At 34.0% G+C, this 25,985-nt stretch overlaps 1 protein-coding gene across 2 annotated transcripts in view; it reads left to right on the top strand.

The window, feature by feature from the left end:
- PARP8 (poly(ADP-ribose) polymerase family member 8) overlaps positions 1 to 25,985 on the top strand; it is a 179,224-nt gene that overhangs the window by 92,351 nt on the left and 60,888 nt on the right. For both annotated transcript variants that reach the window (XM_032281105.1, XM_032281104.1), the window contains exons 5-10: positions 4,330 to 4,419; positions 4,982 to 5,052; positions 6,543 to 6,620; positions 7,842 to 7,936; positions 20,560 to 20,620; positions 21,340 to 21,430. In XM_032281105.1, the coding sequence (XP_032136996.1) occupies positions 4,330 to 4,419; positions 4,982 to 5,052; positions 6,543 to 6,620; positions 7,842 to 7,936; positions 20,560 to 20,620; positions 21,340 to 21,430 (486 nt within the window). The remainder of the gene's footprint in view (positions 1 to 4,329; positions 4,420 to 4,981; positions 5,053 to 6,542; positions 6,621 to 7,841; positions 7,937 to 20,559; positions 20,621 to 21,339; positions 21,431 to 25,985) is intronic.

Below are 25,985 nucleotides of genomic sequence, written 5' to 3'. Positions count from 1 at the left end.
GATCTATTAATTAACTTGTGCCATCTATTGAAATTTATTTCATAGTTTGTTTTAGTGAAATGAAAATCTAAAGGGCCTTAATTGAGTCAGCGTACATAATAGCATGTATATAAATGAAATACTAAATGATATGTTGACTGTTCACTATTAACTGAAGAAATAGAGCAGTCTTCTTATTTACTTGTACTTCTTTGTGGATTTTTACTGAAGACAGTTTTTTAAAAATGTAAGATAATGGATCACACAGTAGTTGTGTATATTACAAGTCACAGGTTGGCTCTGCTATAATGGCAGAGTTCTTTAATTTTCTCTTTCCACTTTTAATTAGAAAGGCTTACCTGCTGTTGGGAGTGGACTTTCTTATCACTAGAATCTAGAGGAATGAAGGGGTACTTTCTGGAGCCTCTAGTACTTGTGAGTCTAAAGAGTCTTGACTTACATGATACATTTGAGCATTATGTACAGCTTGTGAATAAACCTCCTGAGAATTAGAATGCTGTACAGTCTATATTAAATTATAGCCTCTAAAATATAATTGTTTTTATATCTAATAAGAATTTATATTTTATAAGATATTGCAACTTTTTAGTGACAGTATGTTCCATATTTAAAGAAGCACATGGTACAGTGACAAAGCATTGCTTTTTGGATTCAGGCAGGTTCTAGCTTTACTGCTTACTAGTGTATAGTCAGTTAATTAATAAGTAGTTTGAGCCAAGTATTTAATTTCTCTGAGCCTTAGTTCCCTAATATTTAAAATAGGGATAGTAATTGACTGTCATTGGGGATGATATGAAATTATATAGAAAATTCAGCGAAAATATCCAGAATGTAATATAAAATCAATATAACTACTATTTAGAGTTATAATTATTATTTATCTTAGGTTACATAGCAGTGAGGAATGGAATGACTTGACTTAAATGATGCTGTATTTGAAGTACCTGTAGAATAAAAGCAACGGTTTAATAAACACTTTTCCACAATTCTGTTAATCTCTCCCCAAGTCCCAGGTGTCCATGAAATTTCTGATAATGCTTGCATAGTGTTAGAGAAATGAAGAGAAAATATCCATGCTGTCAGCAGCTTTAACAAAGATTTGTAGGTCCTCTAAAAAACATCCACATTGAAAATCTAACTGTCCCAGAGGTTTTCAGGGAAAAAAAAAAAAAAGGCAGTCTAGAAGTCAAGATGGAGAATTCCAGTGAAAGAATTTGAGTTTAAAAACATTCTTATTCTGTCACTGACTCATTCTGTTACTTAAGTACATTCTTTAACCCTTTTTACACTCCACTTTCTCCTCTAAACAAATGTTATTTTTACAGATGTCAGAATAATTTGAGGAAGATTTAGAAGTAATTAAGTAACAGCACAAAAAGGCAACAGAATGGATTCATACAGATGAGATGATCATCAGAGATCATGAGCAAACCTTTCATCGTTTTATAGCAAAGACTGTGGCTTAGGCTAAAGGAGATCAACAGCTGGTTGGTGGTAGTGCTAGATTTTTCTAAATCTTAAAATATTTACCTGTCAAATAAAGATTGAATATATTCAAGGTATACAACATGATGATGTGATATGTATATACATGTGTAGTGATTACCATGATTAAATTAATTTAACATATCCATCACCACCCATGGTACACATTAGGTCCTGGAATTTGTTGATTTTACAGCTTAAAGTTTGTACCCCTTAACCAACTTCTCCCTGTGTCCCCCAACCCCTGGCCACCATTGTTCTTATTCCCTGCTTGTACTAGTTCAACTTATTTAGATTCCACATGTAAGTGAAATCATGCAGTATTTATTTTCTGTGTCTGGCTTATTTCACTTGGCATACTGTCCTCCGCGTTCATCCATGTTGTTGCAGATGGCAGGATTTCATTCCTTTTCAATTGCTGAATGCATAAAATAGAACAAATAGATAAATTCCTAGAGACATACAGCCTATCAAGATGAATCATAAAATAACAGGCCAATAATCAATAAGGAGATCAAATCAGTAATCAAAAATCTTCCAAAAAAGAAAAGCTCTGGACCAGAGTGCTTTGAATTCAGAGTGAAGCGAATTCTTTCAAAGAATTGAAGCAGCTTCTAGATTTGATGTGCTTTCTTTCCGGTCCTTCGTTTCTCACCATAACTTGGGTCTGTCTCTGTGATTGGATCTGGCCTATTATGTAATAATGGCAATTTAATAAATAATGTCATGAAACCTGAAAACAGTTTTATTTGGGATAAATTAAGCCAAAATAAGAAATTACATGTATTCTAATGCCTAAATACTAATCAAAGTACAAACTGTACAAAACCTCTTAGAAAATGATATGTTTGAAAGCATAATCCTGTCCAGCCTATGCAACATACGCCAACTTACATTCTCTTGAATCAAATCTTACTGTCTTCCAGTGTTGACACTTTATGTAAGGCATTTTGATAGAAAATCCTTTCTATTTAGTTATTCACTCCCCTGTTTTCTTAAACATACTCTCTTAATTTACTTAACTCTTGGTGTTTATGTAAAATCTCTGTCATTCCATGATTCTGTGAAATTATGTGGAACTATCCACCTTATGGATTTTTCTGGATCTTCCCTTCTAATTGTTTGTCAGCTTTTGTTTCCATTGTGCTAAGTCTCCCTTCTAATACTCTTTTCTCCTGAATGCTAGCTCCAGGGAATCCATTGTGCACAGGGAAAACAGATAATTAGGTTTATTAAGTAACAGCCGACTTCAAATCAATGAGACTCTGAGTGAGGGCTTAAGACATAATAAAAAAATTGGCTCTAACAGGCGTTTTTGATACTTACTGAAAGTATGAGGTTACTGACAGAGGAGACTCTAGATAAGTGATCAAAGTCTCAACTAATGAGATATAATTAAAATAAATTTATATTAAACCTGTTTCTTAATCTGTGGTCTCACTCGATAAACATGAAAACCTCACATCCTCCATGAAACTATTGGAAAATTAAATAAAGCTGAATTTGTGATTGCACCAAACAAAATAATGAGGCAAACTTCTTTTGTCTCAAATCTAATTCATATCCACTTCTGCTTAGCTCCCTGAATAATATTAAAGCCTTAGGTCTGTTAGAATCTTTTGCAGCAAACCTGTACATACAGATCACTATCATTCACTCATTACTCCAGGTCTAAGAATAGTACAGATGTTTCCTTGGAAATAATGACTTAGCCATGTATCAATTAAAAATCATGTTCTCACTGTGCTGACACAATATTATGAAAACTGGGCTCAAAAATCTTTTAATGTGTATTCACTGCATCATAAGAACATTAATTTTCCCTAGCAGAAATTGATCTATGCTTCTATTATTTGTGTGTGATATTGTGTACTATTTAATAGGTCAGTGGTGGGTGCATTATAGGACCATTATTAATGAATTGATGAAGTGTGTGTTGAAAAAAGATGCCCTGCAATCCTCAATGAGCAAAGAAAATAAATACCTAGGATTGTATTACCATTACTTAGAGACCTGTATTTGTCAGGGAAAGAGTGCTAAACTCATAAAAACATTATTTTTTTGAGACGAAACAAATAGTGAATAAGAAATTTAAGGACTCTATGGGCTAATTTAGTGTTCTGTGCACTCAACTGGTATAATGCATGCAGTTAATTTAATTTATAGAAGAATGATAATTGTGAGATTTATATCAATTTAAAAATATGCATTAGAGCAATATAAAAGGTGTGAATTACAACCAAGTCTTCAGCTCAAATTTTTGAATTATTTCATGATGAATCTTTTTTAATTTTTGTTTTTAACTTTAGTGATTGGGGTTTCACCATGTGGGCCAGCCTGGTCTCAAACTCCTGACCTCAAGTAAGCTGCCTGCCTAGGCCTCCCAAAGAGCTGGGACTATAGGCATGAGCCACTGCGTCTGGCCCACTAATGAATTTTTTTTTTTAATTGCAGCAAGTGCTCTTCTTTGGTTTTCTCTCTCTACTCACTAACTCTGCTTCCTGTGATAAACACTGATATTGGGAAGGACCCCCTCCAGTGAGTTGAGGCACCCAGTTGCATCCAAATGATTCATTGCCATAAGGGATATTAAAGATGTACCTGGATAGTCTCTGTTCAAAATCTGTATTTCACCAGGAGATGCAAATGTCTTTAAAGAGACTATTTACAGTTACTTCACACATAAATCTGCAATTTACTTTATCATATTTTTTTAGTTTAATCGGAACAGTAGTGTGTGCTTTAGAGAGTTGGAACTCAAGCGATATGCATATAAATTAGCTATTATTTTTATAAAGGATGTAGTTTTTAAACTTATGCTTTTAATGATTTTTTTTTTTTCAGATAATACATATGTGTCAAGTTCAGAGAATGTTGAAGATGTGCTAGTTACTACAGAGCCAATACCAGTAATTTTTCATAGAATAGCAACAGGTAATAGTAATACTATTTTTATTCTAGGTTAATTTTTAAAATTGTATGTGGCCTTTTTGTTTATTTGTTTCGTTTAGCCAGTGTAACAGATATTTATCTTCTGTATCTATAAATCCAGTTTCCGGACAAATTTTCTATATAAAGTACTTTTTTTTTTAAACAATTTTGTAAATGCATAAATTTAAAGTAGCTAAAAAAATCCTGTTTAAATGTTTTATGCTGACATTGCTTTTGTAAAAATATTTTTCTGCACAGTGAAAGACTGAATACTTTAAAACCACACTTACAGCAATGAAGATACCATGAAATATAAAGTGAGAGCTGAAGGAATTTGGGAAGCGGTTGTTTAGTTTAGTTCAATCACATCTTTCTGCACTGTGAATAATCAGAATAGCTTGTATATTGTGTAACTCTTCAACATGACGTAATTTCAAAATATCTCTTAATTCTTTTTCAAAGGAGATGGAATCATCTAAAGAGTGATTTTATACCAGAACTCACGAATGCTTGGTAAATAGCATGCTAAATCACAATCATTTTTTTAATTATTACTTTCTTTCAGAATTAAGAAAAACAAATGACATTAACTGTTGTTTATCCATAAAATCCAAATTACAAAAGGAAAATGGGGAGGTATGTAAGTTATATTTTTTATTTTCATGAAACAGTATAGATATATTTAAAATTTACTGGGTGTTGGTAGTTAATATCATTACTGAAACTAAAATGGCATTGGTGAATGAAGCTCAAGCTAATGGCCCAGGGATGATTTGATTTGTATGCTAGGGAGTGGCCTAAAATTAACTTTCAGAAGAAAGTTCCCTTTCAGATCATAGAAAGAAATGTCTGGTTTAAATCTAAATAAAATGTATATTTTAGAATAAGCTTAACTTATTCTGTATTCTTTCATCAAACAATGTAATTAATTGAGAAACGCTTATGTAACTGATTTATAACTGCACATGGCTATGCGTAATTTTGATGGGATCCTTAAAATTTTGTTTGTAAAAGACTATTTCTTTAGCCAAAGTAATACAGAGGATGTACATAGTCTTATTTTCTGTCAGTACTTAAAAATACAAACTCATCTTTTCTCTGCATTTCAAAAGACTTTACTTGAATCTATAAATAAATATCAGGATATTAAACAAACTAATTGAGTGCAATGGGACCAGCAATTCTTTGCTTTCAAATTACGCATTTGATTGACCCCTCCTCTTTCTATTAGTGTTGCACCATTTATAGTTCCCTTCTTTATCCACATCGAGAATTATTGGTTGAACAAAAGGACTGATGAAACCAATAATTGTTAGGATTTTCTAAAACTCGAATTTCCTTTTGCACTTTTTGTTTGTTTGTTTTGTTTTCCTTAAGAACTTGAAATTCAATGTAGAAGTTTAGGGATGGTTCCAAAACACTGGGTGAATGATTCCTGTGTCCAAATAAGCTACATTTCTCCTATGTTAATAGGGCCACTGATAGGAATACACCCATGAATTTTCACTGTTTGTACTTCAGACACATGGCCGATGTGGCTCAGGTAATTAGAAACTCAGACTTCAAGTTGAAGCATATTAAATTAAATACCCTTTTGAAATCAGAATTCTGAAACAAATAATTTTTATATCAAAGTTCTCCTCATAATGTTTCATGTTTATTTTCATAATTTGATTTTATATTATTGCGTTTAAAGTTTCTGTTTTTTTTATACCATTGTTTAGAGTTGGCAGAGGAAGTAAGAACAGCCTGGGACAAATAATGCTGAGGAGTTTTTTAATAAAATTGAATTAGTATGAACTTGCCAAATGTTTTATCAGAGCAAAACTGAAGGTATAATTGATTATACATAAGTTTTTAATATACATCAAATATTGAATTGTGTATTTCCTATAAAATCAGTGAAAGCGAACTTTTTAAAAAGATGTGCTTTAAAAAGAGCTGAATGCGCTCACAAAGCCATTTGTCTTACTACCTTGGGTTTCGGGATTACACTGCACCAAGAATGTTTTATATACAAAATCCGTAATATATGTTCAAGACCTGCCTATATATAGCCACTTGCTATTTTAAACAGGTCACCTGATTTGACCATTAAAATTGTTTTCTTACTTTATTATTTTAAGGAGTCAAGACAGAATAGTACAGTGGAGGAAGATTCTGAAGGTGACAATGATTCCGAAGAATTTTATTACGGAGGGCAGGTAAGGAAGCCTGGTCTTCCAAATACCTAGTCTTAAAGTTCTGATAGCCATGTTGTCCTGGTGGAAATCTGTGCCTGAGAGTTAAGGGACCTGTGTGTTGTTCAGGGTTCTGTAACTAACAAAATCTATATAATTTATCTTTTTACATTTCTACCTATTTTTAGAAATTAAGGTTCCCTTGTAGTTCTTTTAATTGTAATCATTTGTTTACATTGAAGTCGTCTTAATTCATTAAAGAGATTTTGCAGATAGCATTTTATTGTGCTTTTGCCTCAAATTTCTTAAGCACGTTGTGTTCATTCAATATTTTGAGGTAATGACACTTGTAACAAAGTATATATTGTTAGTGTAGAAGCTGGTTAACCTTTATTAAATTTGATATGCCTTAATTACTGAGCATCTTCATTATTTATTTGCATTCCTTGCCATTGAATTCTTGGTGTTGAAAATTGTTATGAAGGATCATCATAATTTAAATACATGAAAATAGCCTAGCCACATGTATAAAAGAACTCTTCAGAATTTTTTAGGATAATGTTAAAATTAAACTGAGCATTTGATTTTAGGGTGTGGCTATATAATATGTGGTTCTCTTTCTATAAACTCTTTGAGCAAATGTGCTTTATAAGATGGATAGTATAATGGGAGGGTCTAATATGTTAAAGAAGGACATTAAAGCCAAAATTATGTAAAAGAGTGCAAGTAAATTTATTCAGAATAGTAATTTGTCAATCAAGCATGTGCAAGGCCACAGAGAGATGAACGTAATAAAATTGGCTTTCCTCTCTCCAAGAATGACTTTCTAGCAATGAGATAGTTTTCCCAATGAAATGATTCCTTTCCCAATAGAACATTTCAACATTATACAAAATCATTCTTCCTGTTTGAGTTTTATTTACACAACTAATTCTTACAGAGGGGAAGTAAATGCTTTTCTTCAGTCTTGAGATTCAGTCTCGAAGTTTTTTAGATTATCTGCCAGACACTTCACCACTTTTTTGCATTTGCTTTTTCTTTGTATCAATGTAGACTAACTTTAAGTTCCAAATATAATCAATTATTCTAGTCATATGTGAACCTAAGAATATTAGTGAATATATTACTTTAATGAAGCTAAAAATGCCCATGGCAGAACGTACAGGGAGACTTGTCTCCAGAGATTGCTTATGTTTTTGATTCTTTGCACTTCTGAGACACTTTTAAATTATCCCTTTTCATCAGGTGAACTATGATGGGGAACTCCACAAGCACCCACAACTGGAAGCTGATTTATCAGCAGTGAGAGAGATATATGGGCCACATGCAGTTTCTCTCAGGTAAATAAATATCATTGGTGAATAAAATTAAAGTTTTGTGTTAAGACCTTGAAATTTAGTTTTGGAGTAATTTAAAGTACGTGAAAAATTTTGGGTTTTAATTGTATTTTAAAGTGTTTTAGAGAGAGTCTACTGTTTCTCCTTATACAAAATGGCATATTTATTGCTATTTTTTGGGTACATGTGGTTTAAGATTACACTGATTGCATTAAAAATTATTTTGGAAAGTTAGTTTGAAGACATATCAATTTTGAATAGTGTCATAATTAATTCCTAGAATAGATTTGGCCAACTGGACCTATGCTGTTACCGTAAGTCATGGCCACATGCTTGTGAATGGTAAAAGTAAATGATGCTTACCCACTGGTATCCAAATCACATTGTCATCTGGTCCCTAAAAAAAAAGGGGGGGGTGTAACTTTGCACATTTTTTGTTTGAATGATAATGTATTTTATTCTGCAGTTACCTAGTATATTATTTGGTGATAAATTTACAGATCATTTTTTATTGCTTTTAATCATTCAGAAGACCCCACCAATCCTTACTTGCTTTTCTTTTTTCTCTTTAATGTAAGAAAAAGCTATTTCTGCCACCATAACAGTTTCCAGGAGTCAGCTCTGGTTATTTCAGATTTCCATTCTTTACCTACAGTGTAGTCTCAAAGTCTCCATGGAATTCCAGACCCCTTTCATAGTCTGACCTCAGTCCTGGTCCCTTCATCCACCCAGACTACCTAGATATGCCATATTCCCTCTTAACTTTGGGCATTTGCACAAGTAATTCTTTTATCAAGGAATGTGTCTCTTCAAATCCCATTGTTGTCTCTATTTAAGCCCCAGTCCATAGGTCAGCTTCTCTCTGAACCTCCTCGGAATCTCCAGTGCAGATGAGTTACTCTGTTCTCTGGACTCCCATCACATCTGGCTCTTCCCTTGTTTATTATACGTCTCATGTCTTTTAATTATTTGGCTTACGTCTCCCCCTCAGACTGAATTATGTGAATAATTGGGCAGTGCTTTTTCTTGTTTGCTTTGTTTGGTTTGGTTTTTCATTCTTCTATGCTGGTACCTAGCATAGCGTGAAACATACATGAAATACAGACTGCTGAACATCTTGATCGTTTCCAGTGGCAACATCTGAAAAAAGATGTTCACATTATCTGGTTGTAACTTCTTCAGTGGACATGTCCACGTTTTGAGAGGTCAAACAAATAATTTTACTTGGGAAGTACAGCACAGCTGTAATTCATAATTGCCAAACATTTTATTTTAACTGCAGAAACAGAAACTCCCTATCTGTAGCCTGAGATAAACTGGGTTTGTGTACCCAGGCCATCTCTGTTCTACTCATAAAGGTATATTAGGCTACAATTGAGTGCGAGTGTTGGGATTATATTTGGAAAAGTAAGTCTTTGCAACTTCAAAGTTTTAGCAAATTAGCTGCAATAATTTCATATTGATCTCTGTTATGGCTCCAGATTAGGTATTATGCATATTCATAAGTGTTACAGAATGAATATGTGAAGAAGGCAATCAGGGCTATTAATGCGTAGGGTAAAACAATGGCTGATTTTTTTTAAACAGTAATCGAACTTTGCTTGAAAGCTTAAAACTTTAATTTTAAGCACAATAATATACCTCTCCATATACACCAAAATATGTCTATGGGATGTAATTAACAATCATAATACAACATAGACTTCAACTTCTTTTTATTTGAAATATATATTTTGGTTTAATGGACAACTTTAGCACATGTTGATTTCTTTTATAGTTAAATATTTTTCTAAAACATATTTCCATGCTATCTATGCCCCAGTTTTATTGCCATGTATAGATGAAGGTCTTTTTTTTTGTTGTTTGTTTCTTCACCAATTATTTGGTGAAGAAATGATCTGCATTAGTATTTTCTATTATTAAGTCAGTGATAATTGTTAGCTATTGAAATTAGATTAAAGAAATGTTTGGAAATTCATATATATGAAGTACCTAAAGTCGTACAAATGTTTTTCATCTTTTCCCCTTGCTCTTTTCGCTTGTAATAGTTTTGATCTGGTTTAAATCTTTATGAATGTAAGCCATGTTCCTGCTGGCTCTAGATTTTCTCTAGCTATAGAGGATGTTTCCAAAATAAATAACTTGCTAGAGGCCTCATGGTATAAAGGTGATTCACAGCAGTACTAGTTTGATTTACTTAAATGAGAATGAATTTACTGTCTAGTCTCAAATACCTAGACTTGAACTCAAGGGAAAAGAGGTGGGTAGTTAGGCATAAGGTCTTGAAATCATCTTCCTTGCAAAGCTCTTAGTCTATTGAAAACAGACTGTTCTAATTAACTGTTCTTTTACCTAATTGGGGCTTACAAGAACTTAATGGAGTTTGAAGAGCAAAAGTACCTCAATATGCACAATAGGCTATTAGAAGTCTTTTTTTAATGCAACATCTAATGAGAAAGGCAGCTAACCACATCTAAGTTCTCTGTAAGAGATGGAAGTAACTGAGATTGCCTAGGCAAAATCCTCTTAAAGAAGGCTGAAAGAAGGTATAGAAAAAGTGAGTGATGATAGATGTATTACTTAATAGGCAATGACAATTCTACCTGGCCATCCTATCCAAAAGCCTACTACTGGCTGTGTAGAATTATACATGTAAACATTGATGAAAATTCTGATCTATAGTCTCTTGTATAGGAAGTGAGTTAGGTCTTGGGGGAACATGAACTTTGTGATCAGTCTAAATATGTCTCATTTTGAATCATTCAACATAATACATTTTATGTTTTTCGTTGTAAAAGTACCTTTCTATATATTTATGAAAATAAAATTGATCAGTGTCATCTGAAAATTAATTGAAATTAGTATTTTTAGAAAGGGAGTTGCAGATCAGAAAATTGTTACTTGTTTACAAAAGAAATGATTCTGATAGTTTCTTTATGAAATTTAAAACTTCCGTTTAATATAAAATACTCTTTTGCCTTATGATCATGCCATCTTTCACTTAAAAAATTGAAGCCGTATGAGTAATAGTCTAACCTTTTGATTGTGACTCATGCTTAAAGTAGGCTGGGAGCTTCTAAAACTGTGACTGTTTTATTGTGACTGTTCTATTGTGAACAGTCAACTGTTGTGACTATTTCAATCACTTTTGGTGCATGGGCAATTGTAGTAGGGTAATGTTTGGGAAGCGAGCGTTCTAAGGATTTGGGGTGGTTTAAGGAACGTGTATCACGACAGTCATGTCCACCAAACATATATCTCCTTTAAAAAACAAAAACAGTAAGTGAAATGAAAGAAAAAAGTGCGTACCACAGAATGCACTGCTTTAAATTCTCTGGATTTCTGAATTCTCATTGTAGTGGCCAGTAGATCTGCTTACAAATCTTCTGGTTCTTCTGGTTCTAGTCTTCTGGTAGGATTGTGTTTCCTTGCTTTAATCTTTAATATTAGGCCTGGACATGTCACTAATTTTGGCCAGTCCTATGTGAGCTAAGTGCTAGTGTGTTGGTTCCTGTGTTCCCCCAGCTGTGCTTCCTTGGGCTCCTTAGTGATGACAGTGAGCAGCTCCTCCCCAACCCCTCATTCCATATTAACGATAAGGTGGGAGTGAGATATAAATCCTTTTTTGTGTTAATCCACTGAGACTCTGAGAATACTTATTACCACAACATACCTTAGCTTACATAGATGTATGTCATTCATCAAAAGAAGATCTTGAATTGAATGTTTTTTAATCTCCTTTCCAGCATATTGAGTCTTCACTCTCTGCCTCCAAGTCAAGGAATAAAAACAGTTTGACTCTGAAAATCAGGGAAATGACAGGAGGCACAGAGGGGAAAGAAAGGAGGGAAGAGCATTTCCCCAAAACATGGGGACATAATCTAGATGTAAGCTTCAAGTGCTTAGATCTTAAGATGCTAACCACTACTCGCAAAGCAAGGACTTTCTCCAAGCAAAACTGAGGATTTTTAAGCCGACTGCAGAGTTGTAGCAGTTGTTTATACTGTACATCTTATGCACAATTTTACATGAGCTTCCTTTCTTATCTGTATCTAATTTTTAATTTTTTCTCAGCCCTGTTGTTCTTTAGAGAAATTTATAGCTACCTTGGATACAGTCTTGCAAATGCTTTAATCTGCCAGAATTTCTTCTTGACTACTGAGTTTGCATATTTCTTGGCCCATTCACAAACATCTCTCCCACGCTGGGCAAAAACCACACATTGAGTAGGCATGCAGAGATAGACATGCAAGCTGTTGAGTTTCAGATGTCACGGGAAGGTGTGTGTATCTTCACAAAATATCTGTCTTCTCAAAATATAACCATCCAGTTGTTGAAAGAAGAAATAGAGGCTTATTTCCCAGGAACATGTGGCAGAGATTCATACATGCATGTATGTATATTTGGAGAGCAAATTGCTAAGAATTCTAACACAGTGGCCTCAAAAGTCCACATTCATTGAAAAAGAAAAACAAACCCTTTATACATATGTGCTTAAATGAACTAAGCCACATTTAAATATCCAAAATCAAATGACCAGATTTCAAGATATGTAGATTAAAAGAGTAGTTCACCCCAAATCTAATGTGCCACTTACATGTCAGGAAAGATTTGTGGAGCCATTCTTTTCAGATCAGAATGAAATAACTTCATCAGATCATTTCTGTATTGTTTCCCTCATGTTAAAAAAAATTCATCAATTTGATGTGATCTTTTCACAGTGAATAAATATAGGCAGCACATGAAATTATTTTGAGTTGTAATAAACCGAATACTGCATTCAGGACACAATCAGATATCTAGCTTCACAATTCAAGTTGTAGTCATATTTCAAGCATTCAACTTGATTCTGCATTTGCTATTCATGAGATCCTGGGCTACTGAAAGTTATTCAGATATAGAAGCAATCCTGATGACTGGGTCGCTGCATCTGGACAAACTGTAATCACGCTTTGTGATCGCTCAGTGGGAAATATAAAATTACTGGCATTATATAAAAAGGGCATCACAACAGAAATGGGTTTGCATATACACAGCATCATTTGTGAATTCTTTGAAATCTGGCATACAAACAAAGAAGTATATTTATAGATCTACACCTGCAGAATCCAGTTAATTGGAAGCCTTTAGGGCCTGTGCCTCCTTAAAATTCTTTATTCATGCTCTGCTATGGTGAAGAAGAGGAACACTTGCAACCCTTTCATTTCCTTTTTTAAGAGAAACTGATAGTGTTAGAAATTGGGAAAATACTTTTAACTAAAACATCGTTTAATAAATCATATACAAAATACTTAGAGATTCACACATAAGAGGTCTCAAAAGCATGTATGCACATTCTGATTATTCCTTTAAGGTAAATTCTGGTGAGGTAATCTGGAAAACTACTTATAGAGAAAACAGTTGTGGATAAGGGTCTTACTGATTTTTCTTTTTTAATCTCCCTGCCTGTTAAGCATAGCAGAGTTTTGCCAATACAAGTAAGTTTTAAAAAAAGTTTTTTCCTCCATAAAATTGGCAAAGATGGGAGAAAAAAATGCCTGGTGATGATGAGAATGTAGGAAAAGGTCATTGTGATAACGTGGTTGGTGTAATTATCAGTTGTTATAACCATTTAAAACAGTAATTAAACAACATATATCAAAAATCCCAAATATGGTTATAATGTTTATTTAACCCAGTAATTCAAGAAGTGCGATTCTATGAGAAGACAGATGCAAATAGATTTTTTTATTCAGAGGGCTGTTTACCAATATTTATAGTATTAAAAAAAGCAGCCAAATATTTTATTATATAATTATGTATAAAACTGTTTATATATAATTATATAAACATTATATATGTACACATTACATGTACATATAAAAATTATATGTACATATATAACATATAATTTTGTTATAAAATTATGTATTTTATTATACAAAGCCGTTATGATTTTGAAGAATATTTCATAAAATGGGAAAAGCAGCTGATTATTGAAGAAGTGAAAGAACAGAACCAAAATCTTTATATATTATACTGTGTAATTCTTGTATACGTGGAAGAGACTAGCATGAGATAGAAGTAAAAAGAATTGTCTCCGTATGGTGGTATGACAGGTTATTTTTGTGAATTTAAAAATTTCTCACATTTTACATAATGAGCCTATACTACCTTTTTAATCAGAAAAAGTAGGCGTATGTTTTTAGAAAATACATAACATTTTTTCATAAAAAAGTTTTATACACAATTTAGAGTTGATATGTAAGTACTGTTTTTTACTCTCGATTTTCCTATTTTTATTTTTTAAACAACATCATTTTAGCTTCTGTGCTTTCGGTAATCTGCTTCAGAGTATATTTGGAACATTTCCCCAGGATATAAATATTTTTGTATCAACTTCTTCAGTAATGGGTGATTTTTTTTATCCTATCAACATGCTATAGTTTACTTAAGCATTTCCTTATTATTTTATATCCATTTTGATGTCAATTTCTGCTCTTACACACATGGCTGTATGTAAAACTTGGAAATATTTGTTATTATTTTCTTAGGGTTAACTTCTGTAAGTGAAGTGTGGTTGTAAACAGGACCTCTTCACACCCTTGAAACTTTTCTTGAACATCCTTCGTCCTCTTTCCTCGTCATTGAGTTTAGCAGCTCTTTCTTTTTACATGCTTCACAATGGATATTGGATCTGTTTTATTTATTAATTATTTGCCAGTGTTCAGGGTCATTCAAACTATGACCATTGGACTGTGAGGTGTGTTTTGAACAGACCTGTGAGCTATAAGTGGTTTTGCTTTTTAAAAGGGTTACAAAAAAACAAAAGAAAGAAAGAGAAAGAAATATTCAGCAGAGACTGTATATGGCCTGAAAATTCTAAAATATTTGCTGTCTTCACCTTCACAGAAAGTTTGCTGTACCCTGAACTAGAGGCAGAGATGAAAGTGCTCATTTGCTTACCCTTATTCTTGTCATACTTGCTGTATACTTTCATATCGAACTTTGCACATAATCTTATCTTTAAGATTAATGTTTATCATGTAGTACAGACATTATTGATGCTTTGACAGTTTAAAAAAATAATTTCTATATGAATATTTATTCATTTATTTATGTAATCTATAAAAATATTACCATGAATAAAAAGTGCAATTTCATTAAAAATGGAAATGTGCTCTCTCTTTACACACACACACACACACACACACACACACACACACACACAAACATATATATATATATATATATATATTTTTTTTTTAGACAAGAGTTTTGCCCAGGCTGGAATGCAGTGTGTGATCTCGGCTCACTGCAACCTCCACCTCCCAGGTTCAAGCAATTCTCCTTCCTCAGCCTCCCGAATAGCTAGGATTACAGGCATGAGCCACCAGGCCTGGCTAACTTTGTATTTTTAGTAGAGATAGGGTTTCGCCATGTTGGTCAGGCTGGTCTCGACTCCTGACGTCAAGTGATCCACCCACCTTGGCCTCCCAAAGTGCAGGGATTACAAGCGTGAGCCACTGTGCCTGGCCAATGTTTTAATATATTTTTAAGGAGACAATAGAGGAAGCACACAGGCTATCTTATATTTGGATATGCTGCCTTTTTTTGGTCACAGATATCAAAAAGCAAAAATCTCCCACATTCTTTTTTTCATTAAGTTACATAAAACCATTTAATCATTACAAATTTTTTCTCTGAACCCTAAAAAAGTGCCCAAATTATGTATTATATTCTATTAGTTGAATATTCAGTAGATAGAAATTTTTATTTAGTGCCAGATATTGTGCTTTACACAATTTTTAAAATTTTATTTTTAATTGACACGTAATAACCGTACATATTTGTGGTTTACAGCATGATGTTTCAATACATATATACACTGCGTAATGGTCAAATGATAGTGTTTAGCATATCCATCACCACAAACATTGATCGTTTTTTTGTTGTGAGAACATTCAGAATCCTTTCTTCTGGTTAATTTGAACTATATATGATTATAGTGTTTACCATAGTCACTCTTCTGTGCTATAGAACAGAGTGACTTATTTCTCCTATTGAACTGAGATTTTGTACCCGTTGACCAATTTCTCCGCATCATGATATTTCGCTTTATGTTTCCCAACCTCTGGTATTCTACTCTGGACTTCTATGAGATCAGCTTTTTTAAGATTCCACAAATGACTTAGATCATGCAGTGCTTGTCTTTCTTTTCCTGGCTTACTTTAGTTAACATAATGTCCTCCAGGTTTATTGATGTTGCTGCAAATGATAGGATTTCCTTCCTTTTTATGGCTGAGTAGTATTTCATTGTGTGTGTGTACCACATTTTCATTATCCACTATTAGAATTTCATTATCCAATATATAGAATATTATCCATTATTCTATTTTTAATTTTTGAGGAACATTCATACTATTTTTCACAATGGTATACTAATTTACATTCCCACCAGCAGTGCAAAAGGGTTCCCTTTTCTCTACATCCACATCAGATTTGTTATTTTTTATCTTTTTTGCTAACAGCAATTCTAATTGGGATGAAGTGATGTGATATCTCACTGTGGTTTTGATTTGCATTCCACTGACGACGATTAATGATGTTAACATTTTTTTCATGTACCTGTTGGCCATCTGTCTGTCTTTTGAGAAATGTTTAGGCCTTTCACCTTTTTTTTTTTTTTTTAATCGAGACGGAGTCTCGCTCTGTTGCCCAGGCTGGAGTCCAATGGTACCATCTTGGCTCACTGCAATCTCTGCCTACCGGGTTTAAGCGATTCTCATGCTTCAGCCTCCTGAGTAGTTGGGATTACAGCCATGTGCCACCACACTCGGCTAATTGTTTAAAATTTATAGTAGAGACAGGGTTTCTCCATGTTGGTCAGGCTGGTCTTGAACCCCTGACCTCAGGTGATCCGCTTGCCTTGGCCTCCCAAAATGCTGGGATTACAGGGATGAGCCACCAAGCCTGGGCTTTTGCCCCTTTTAAAATCAGATTATTTGTTTGTTTGTTTGTCTTTGTTCTTGAACTGTTTGAGTTCCTTATATATTCTTGGTATAAACCCCTCATGAGATGCACAGCTTGCATATATATTTTCACCCATTCCGTAGGCTGTCTCTTCACTCCATTGATTGTTTCCTTGGTGTGCAGAAGCTTTTTAGTTTGATGTAATCCCATTTGTCTATTTTTGCTTTTGTTATTAGTGCTTTTGAATTATTATTCAAGAAATCCATGTCCAGACAAATGCAATGAAGGATTTCCCCTATGGTTTCTTCCAGTAATTTTATATTTTGGGGTCTTACATTTAAATCTTTAATCCACTTACGTTGATTTTTGTATTTGAAGATAGGGGTCTAGTTTCATTTTTCTGCATGTGCATGGACAGTTTTCCCTGCACCATTTATTGAAGAGACTGTCCTTTCCTCAAGGTGTGTTCTTGGAGCCTTTGTTGAAAATCAGTTGGTTGTAAGTATACGGATGTATTTCTGTGTTCTCTCTTCTGTTTCACTGGTCTACATATCTATTTTTATTTCAGTCCCATGCTGTTTTGGTTACTATAGGTTTGTAGTACCTTTTGAAGTAAGGTAGTGTGATGTCTCCAGCTTTGTTCTTTTTGCTCAGCGCCTTGGCTATTTGGGGTCTTTTGTGGTTTCATGTGAATTTTAGGATGTTTTTTCTATTCCTGTGAAGAACATCATTTATATTTTAACAGGGATTGCATTGGATCTGTAGGTTGCTTTGGCTGGCGTATGGATATTTTAACAATATTCTTCCATCCATGAACAAGCAATTATCTTTTCATGTTTTGTGTCCTGTTCAATTTATTTCATTAATGTTTTATATTAATGTTTTATATTTTTGATTGCAGAAATCTTTCACCTCCTTGGTTAAATTTATTCATATATATTTTATTTTTATAGTTATTGTAAATAAGAATTTTTTCATTTATTTTTCAGCTAGTTCATTATTGGTGTACAGAAACACTACTAATTTTTTTGTGTGTGTTGATTTTGTATCCTGCAATTTTGTTAAATTTGGCTATTAATTTTAACAGTTTTTTTGGTGGAGTCTTTAGAGTTTTCTATATTTATGATCATGTCATCCACAAACAGGAACAAATTGACTTCCTCTTTTTTAATTGGATATCCTTTATTTCTTTGACTAGGACTTCCAGTACTGGCTTGAGTAAGAGTGGTGAAGGTGGACATCCTTGTCTTGTTCCATGTCTTAGAGGAAAGCATTGAGTTTTTCCTTATTCAATATGATGTCAGCTGTACGTTTGTAAATATATTGTGTTATGTTCTTTCTATAGCTAATTTGTTGAGAGTTTTCATCATGAAGTGATGTTGAATTTTTTCAAACGCTTTTTCTGTCTGTCGAAATGATCATAATGTTTTCTTCATGATTCCATTAATGTGATGTATCATGTTTATTGATTTGCATATGTTGAATCATCTTGCACTCTTTAGGATGAATCCCACTTGGCCATGGTGCATGATTTTTAAAATGTGATATTGAATTCAGTTTGCTCATATTTTGTTGAGGATTTTCACATCTGTGTTCATCAGAAATACCGGCCTGTAGTTTTCTTTGTTGTTATCGTTGTTTCCTTGTCTGATTTTGGTATCAGGGTAGTGCTGACCTCATAAAACAAGTTAGGAAGAATTCCTTCCTCTTCTAATTTTTAGAATAGTTTGAAAATAGTTTGCAAAGCACAGATCTTATGATGCTTTGATGGTTTTTAAGAACTAATACCTATGCAAATCATTTTTATCCTTTCTTTATGTAACATTTAAAGATATTACCATAAAAGAATAAGAATATAATTTCATAAAAGTTGAAAATGTGCTCAATGTTTTAATATATTTTTAGTGGAGAGAAAGGACACAGCACAGAAGCTGCTTTATATTCTAATATGCTTTGGTCTTTGGTCGTATATATTAGGAAGCAGAAAGGTCCCTAGATTCCTTTATTCATTAAATCACATGAAATTATTCAATCATTAAATGTTTCTTCTCTGAACTCCATAAAAGTGCCACAATTATATATATAATTATATTACTTGAATACATAATAGACATAAATACTTAATGAGAACTTAACTATATGCCAGATACTGTACTTTACAGTTTGAGTTGCACATACATTCAATGCCTGACTACCCCACTATCTTATTTTTCATTTGGCAACCTTTTTCACATCTTTAAATCTTAGTGTTCTCATCTGCAAAATGAATGTAGTAATACTATCCACCTCACAAGGCTATGATGAGGACTTAATGAGATCATCCATTAATGCTTGACCTGATTTCTAACACAAAGTGCTAGTTTCTTTAATATTAACTAAAATACATGTATTCAAGTCTCAGCTCTGCTATAGAGTGGTGATGGGTAAGTTACTTTAGTACTGTAGGCCTCAATTTATGCATCTGTAAAGTGGAGATGGCAGTGGTACCTTTAGTGTTTTGTGAGTACTGTATTATCTCATGTATGTAAGATCTTTAGAATAATTTCCGGCACATCAGTGCTGAGTAAATATTGGTCATTAACTTTTAGCATTTCAGTTATTTCTGTGGTTTTTATCTCTCACTATGCATAGTATTTATATCTTCAGAATTTTATAAGAATATCAAAAATATACAGATGTGTATATATGGAGAATATGAAAACTTGTTTTTATATTCTTTCATTCACTTAAAGTTATGCTGGTTCATGGCAGTACCTGGGCTGTACAAAAGTTGGTCTTCATAATTTCTGCCTGTGGAATATACCGCAGTTACTTGTTTTATTTTTTTAATATCAGACTTTTAGAGCTGTCTCTCAAAACACTGACATTTATTTATTTTTATTTTATTTTATTTTTGAGACAGAGCCTCACTCTGTCACACATGCTGGAGTGCAGTGGCATGATCTTGTCTCACTGCAACCTCTACCTCCCAGGTTCAAGTGAATCTCCCGCCTCAGTCTCCCTAGTAGCTGGGACTATAGGCACGTGCCACCACGCCCAGCTAATTTGTGTGTGTGTATTTTTAGTAGAGATGGGGTGTCACTATGTTAGCCAGGATGGTCTTGATTTCCTCACCTCATGATCTACCAGCTTTTGCCTCCCAAAGTGCTGGGATTACAGGCTTGAGCCACTGCGCCCAGCCAAAACACTGACATTTAAGTGGCAGAACACTTGGATTGATTTCTGAACCACTGAAGCCCAACTAGAAGGAAAAATTATGGGCACATTATTGTGTGTCTTTCCCACACTCCATCCTTATGTCATAAACACCTCTCTTGCCTTTAGAAGCAGCTGTTTATCCTCAGAGAGTGTAGTGAAAACAAAGCAGCCATATGGAAAGACTGACTAATTTACCACAGAAAACAGGGAATATTTAAAACAACGAACCAAGCAACTCTTGATTTTATGTATGCATGTGCATGTACAAGACAATAGAAAGATATCTATGTGGTATAAACAGAAAAATGACAGTCCAACCAGATTCTTAGTTATTTCCTATCCACAGTTAGGTGTGAGCTATTTGTCAAAATCAACGATGAGAATTAGTGATTTAAAGTTTTAAATAAAATAACCTAACATGTACCATCTTCTAAGTATCATTAAAATGAAAAAATAATATTAATCTTTCCTTTCAGGGAATATGGAGCCATTGATGATGTAGATATTGATCTGCATATTGATGTTAGCTTTCTTGATGTAAGTATCAATTTTATGTAATATGAATGGTGCATTTAAAACACACTTATTTTATTTTGGGGGAAATTTAATTTTCAGTTGGCTTATACTATTAGTTATATATTGACTGTTAAGGTGCTTTGTGAAGAATTGCTGTGACTTGTCAAAGACGCAGAGATTTTGTAAATATATATATATATTTGCCTTGGTCCTTCTAATATACTCTGAAATTTGTGGGCTTTTATAGTACTTCACTATATTTTAAGTTTCATTTTTAGTTCTCATACATAGAAGGCCAATATTTTCTTTTTGTCTGTGTGTGTTTGTAGAAAGTGATTTATTTAGAGAGAGAGAGAAACAGGAGAAGGAGAGAGAAAGAAACAGCTAACTCTCACACTGAGTGAGAGAATCCAGAAAGATGGAATCCAGGAGAGGAAAGCAGCTTCCACGAGAGTGTTAGGGAATAGAGAGAGATGGAGTTTAGGAGGAGAAGACAGGCTTCCACGAGAGAGTGTGGAAGGGGACACCAGAGGGAAACTCCAGAGAGAAAGACGGCTTCCACGAAGGGAGTGTTCATGGAAGGGGAAGAAGGCCAATATTTTCATACACAGTGGCTTTTCAGATAATTTATAGGCCGTCATGATATATGCATTTCTCAAACGCAGGTTTTAAAAGTTTGTCTTTTTTTCATTTTGAACTCTAAAAGATGATTAATTCATCTTTTAAATATATTTGTGCAGGAGGAGATTGCTGTGGCTTGGGAAGTAATTCGAACAGAACCTATAATTGTTCGACTACACTGTTCACTTACACAATATTTAAATGGCCCAGGTTAGTTTTATTTCCTTCTTTATTATTTTGGATATTAATTAGCTGTGCACTATGCCTTAAGCAAAATGCTTATTCATTTGTAAATTCTGAGCATAAGTGCTAAATATCTTGATAATGGTATTTAAAGAAACTGTGTTCTATGAAAGATGGTTTATTGCCAATATAACTTATGGAAACAGAAACATAACATTTCGTTTTTTACATTTTCAGAAACTGACAAGTTTCTGAGACACAAACATTAAAAAAAAAGAGTACTTTGCATATAGTAGAAACTTGCATATATATATATAGTAAATATATATATATATTTGGTTGTCCTTAGATTTAATTATTCTCTCTTTGGTTCTAGGATTCAATTTTAATTCAATGTATTTCTGTCTTTGAAAATGGAGATCATAATAATAAATTTTTTGCTGAATCTTTAAGGGGCAATGTTGCTATATTTCAATTGATAGCTGTTTACAAAACAGGACCGCTATTATTAGTCATGCCAAAATTTACTTCGTAAAAAGTTTTTTTCCTACCTACTACCACACACACACACACACACACACACACACACACACACACACAATTGTATCTTCTTATGTTGTTCCAGTTATCTACTTCAAATTTTAAAAAATCCTAAAATTTAGTGGCTTAAAAAAACTTACCTCTCACTGTTCTTTGGGCAGTTCTTGCCTGGAATTTCCCATGATTTGCAGTGGCATGTGGGTGAGACTGGGGCCAAATCAAGGCTTCACTGGGTTGGATACCCATGCTGCTGGACTTTCAAATGACTAGCAATTGATGGAGGTGTCATCTCGGCACTCAGTCGAGGCTTTTGGCTAGAGTGCCTGTCCGACACACAGCTTCTTTATGTGGCTTGGGCTTCCTGTACCATGGTACTGGGATGCAAATGCAAGTGTTGCTAGAGACAGGATGTAGAAGCTACTAGAAAAAGGCATAGTGAGACTTTCATTGTATTCTGTTAATCAAAGCAATTGAAGAGCTCACCCAGAATCAAGGGACAGGACCATAGACAGTACCTCGTGAAATCATGGCCATCTTTAATCTGCCCCACATGTTACTGTGATGTCTGCACGGTTTTTTTCTTAGGTATATCAGGGAATATACATGTACTGTTTGTTTTCACATAGGAAACATGCTTGTTCTTTCAAATTTATAAAATACAGGAATGCCTTTCATTTTTAAAGTTAGTCACTTGTTTTCCATCTTTACATAATACATTGTATTTAAATTAATCAACACATAATATAATTACATATTCTAACTGATTCAATGCTAGACAAGAAAAAAATCAATGTTTAAAATATTTTCTGATAATTTCAGATATATAAAAATGTAATGAAAATAATTACTCATAATTCTTGTACTGAGAAAGCTAAATGGCTTGGTGTTGTTTCTGTTTTCTATGTGCATATGATTTATTTTTATAAAGTTGACATTGAATTGTATAAATAGCTATGCACCTTAATGTTAAGTCATGAGACTGTCCTCAAGTCATTTAATAAGCTATAAGGGGATGACTTGTGATATCTGAAGAATATTTCAGCTCATAGTTGCACGTGTTCTTGCTCTTTCCCCACATATTCCGCTATATGGCTAACTTTTTTCTTATTTTAGTGATTTAAAATGTACTCATTTGATTTTATTTTAACGGTGGTTAAAAGAAAGGGGAACCTTTATGTCTGAATTTTATTTAGGGTTAAGAATGACATTGGGTTAGTTAATCTCTACTTACCCAAATCCCATCTGTGTGAGATGATACTGAAGTATGCTTTTATGTAGTCTTACCGCTGATACTTATTTTTTTATATAATTTTGAGTGTACGGCTGAGATTTTCCTTCACAGTATCTCTCTAAAGATTTTTACATTTACATGGTTTAATAAATATTATAACACTCATTTTAACCCCTGGTTAGATTATTTTAATATTCAGTACAACTCCTTTAGTGTCACAACTCATCTGCTCTTTCTTTCATCTGTATGGGTTGATTTATATGTTTAATAATTTGGAAATCAAGGAAACCTGAGGATTATGTTTTGTTTTTTCATACCTGAGAATGATGTTTTTGGGGATGAGAGAACCTGGTCAAGTAAAATTAGTGAAGTCATGATAGTTCTCCCCCTACAAAAAAGCAAAAATGCCTTAGAAACTTCTCATTTGTGTCTGAAGTATTTTAACTTTTTTTCATTTGTAAGAAATCTGTTTTAATTTGTTTGTGTTTTGTTGTGTACTTTGGGGACTGTTTTTTCTTCTCCGTGATACTATTTTTTCTATATTTATTTTTGCTTGGTCTAGTTGAGCCTTAATTCACCTCAAGTAAATTTTATGTAATTATTTATTGTTCTTTTTTACCTGCTAATTACAATATGCAGATTGGATCTAACTCCTTTGTCCTCCATGTTTTTTATTTCTCTAATTCTTTCATCCTTCGTATCTGAAAACTTTATGTTTTTTCCAATCTGTCTTCTGCTCGCCTGAGTGAATTGTTTTAATGATTTCATCTTAAATTGGATGTTCCCATTGTATTTTTAATTTGGCCACATTCTTTACTGATTCCATATTATTCCCTCTTTATCATCAGTTGCTTTCATTTTATTAGTTTAGTATTGTTCTCAATTTTGTTGTTAATATCAATCAGTAATTGTCAAAGAATTATCATTTTATTTCTATAGATATTTTGTTTTCCTCAATATTATATACAAGCAGTAGCTGAAATGTTCTTCTTTCGGAAATTAGTGTGATGTGTGAACAATTTCTTCCATTTAGAAGAGGAAAGAAAGATAATTCCACACTGACCCTGCTTTAGAGTCAGATCTACCAGCTGGTGGGAAGGGCTGTGAGCACTGCTGGTCCCCACCCTGTTCCCCTGGGTCCCCATCCCCACTTCTGCACCCTTGTAATGTCTGACGAATATCTCAGCCCATAGTTGCATGTGTGCTTGCTCTTTCCCCACATATTCCGCTATATGGCTAACCCTTTTCTTATTTTAGTGATTTGAAATGTACTCATTTGATTTTATTTTAATGGTGGTTAAAAGAAAGGGAAACCCTTATGTCTGAACTTTATCTAGGGTTAGGAATGACATTGGGTTGGTTAATCTCTACCCAAATCCCATCTGTGTGAGATGATACTGAAGCATGCTTTTATGTAATCTTACCGCTGATACTTATTTTTTGATATAATTTTGAATGTAAGGCAGCGATTTTCCTTCACAATATCTCTTTAAAGACAGCTCACACTTGAGATCCTCTGTAGCTTGTCCTTAGACAAAGAAGCTTTTTCTTTCCTGGGGAGAGCAGGTAAGCACTTGGCAGTTTTTTACCTTCCCTTCACTCTTCAGGTGTGACTAGTGTGGAAGGTACAGTGGCCTAGCTACTGCATCTCAAGTCTGGACAAATTTTAAGTTGTAATTCATGCTCCAGTTTTACCCACAAGATGGGGTGGAAACCACAACTTTCCCTGGATTTGTAGGCTTGCTTGGCTTTTTCTCTTTTCCTATCCTCCCTCCTCTCATTTGCTCTTACTGCTTCCTACTGAGCACAATTCCGAATACATCATTTGCCCCTTGTCTTCACTCAAGGTCTGCTTCTGAGGGAACCTGAAATAAGGATAGTGGGTCTAGGGTCAAGAAGGTAGCGTCTGCTGAGGGAGGAAGCCCCGATAGACCTGTCCTGGAGTGTACTCTCTGCCTGAGGGTTCATTTGCTCCTGATTTTGAGAGGCATCATTGGTGGTTGGCTTTTCTTATAGCATCTGTCTCCTTCATAGAATGGAGAGTTTTGCATCCATCCTGTAGGGCCCCTTAAGATTAGTTCCACCTGCTCTGTTTATGCAAAACTTGCTGGGCCTTTCTCACATGGGGATGGCATTACTCCAAGCTTCTGGTCTTTTCACCGGTTTTGTCCTTTTTCTATTAGACACTGGTTATGATTGTGTTTGTGCAAAAGTATTCACTCACATCACCATCTTACTAGTAAACTCCCCAAGAGATTTTTTTTTTCTTATTGAAACTTTGAGGAAAATATGATTGAAAATGTGCAATAATGTATAATATGTGAATAGAACTGGAGACAGTGTTACTAAAAAGGAACATTTAACTTATTATTCCAAGAGAATAATTAGGTTTTATCCTAGTTTATGATTAGGATTATTGCTAGCAAATAAAAATGTGAGAAAACATTTATGAAGAGTGTTTGCGCTATGTCCATAATGCCTCTGAATGTCACGGAATACCATGATTTCAGTTTCCATCTCTAAAGAAGTTATCGCCATATTAAAGGTTAAGCAGATGAGCCTCCCAGTCTCAGTATCCCATTTCAGGTGTGTTGCCTGGGACCACTCCCAATATCTGATACTATCTCAGTTAGAATCCAATCGGAAAACAGAAACCACTCTAGTATCTCGGGTTAAAAAAAAAATAGTTAAACCAGTGGTTAAACAGTTGGTAAGAAATCAGGATGGTGAAGCTCATCAGAGAGTAGGAGGCGGAGACCACTAGGGAAGAGGACAGCAAGAGATCACTACAGTCCCTGGGGCTGCAACGAC

Source organism: Sapajus apella, unplaced genomic scaffold (assembly GCF_009761245.1).
Source record: "Sapajus apella isolate SASKATOON/1434 unplaced genomic scaffold, GSC_monkey_1.0 scaffold1, whole genome shotgun sequence".
Classification (NCBI taxonomy): domain Eukaryota; kingdom Metazoa; phylum Chordata; class Mammalia; order Primates; family Cebidae; genus Sapajus; species Sapajus apella.
The sequence above is the reverse complement of the archived record's forward strand: the minus strand, read 5'-3'. Positions and strand labels throughout refer to the sequence as shown.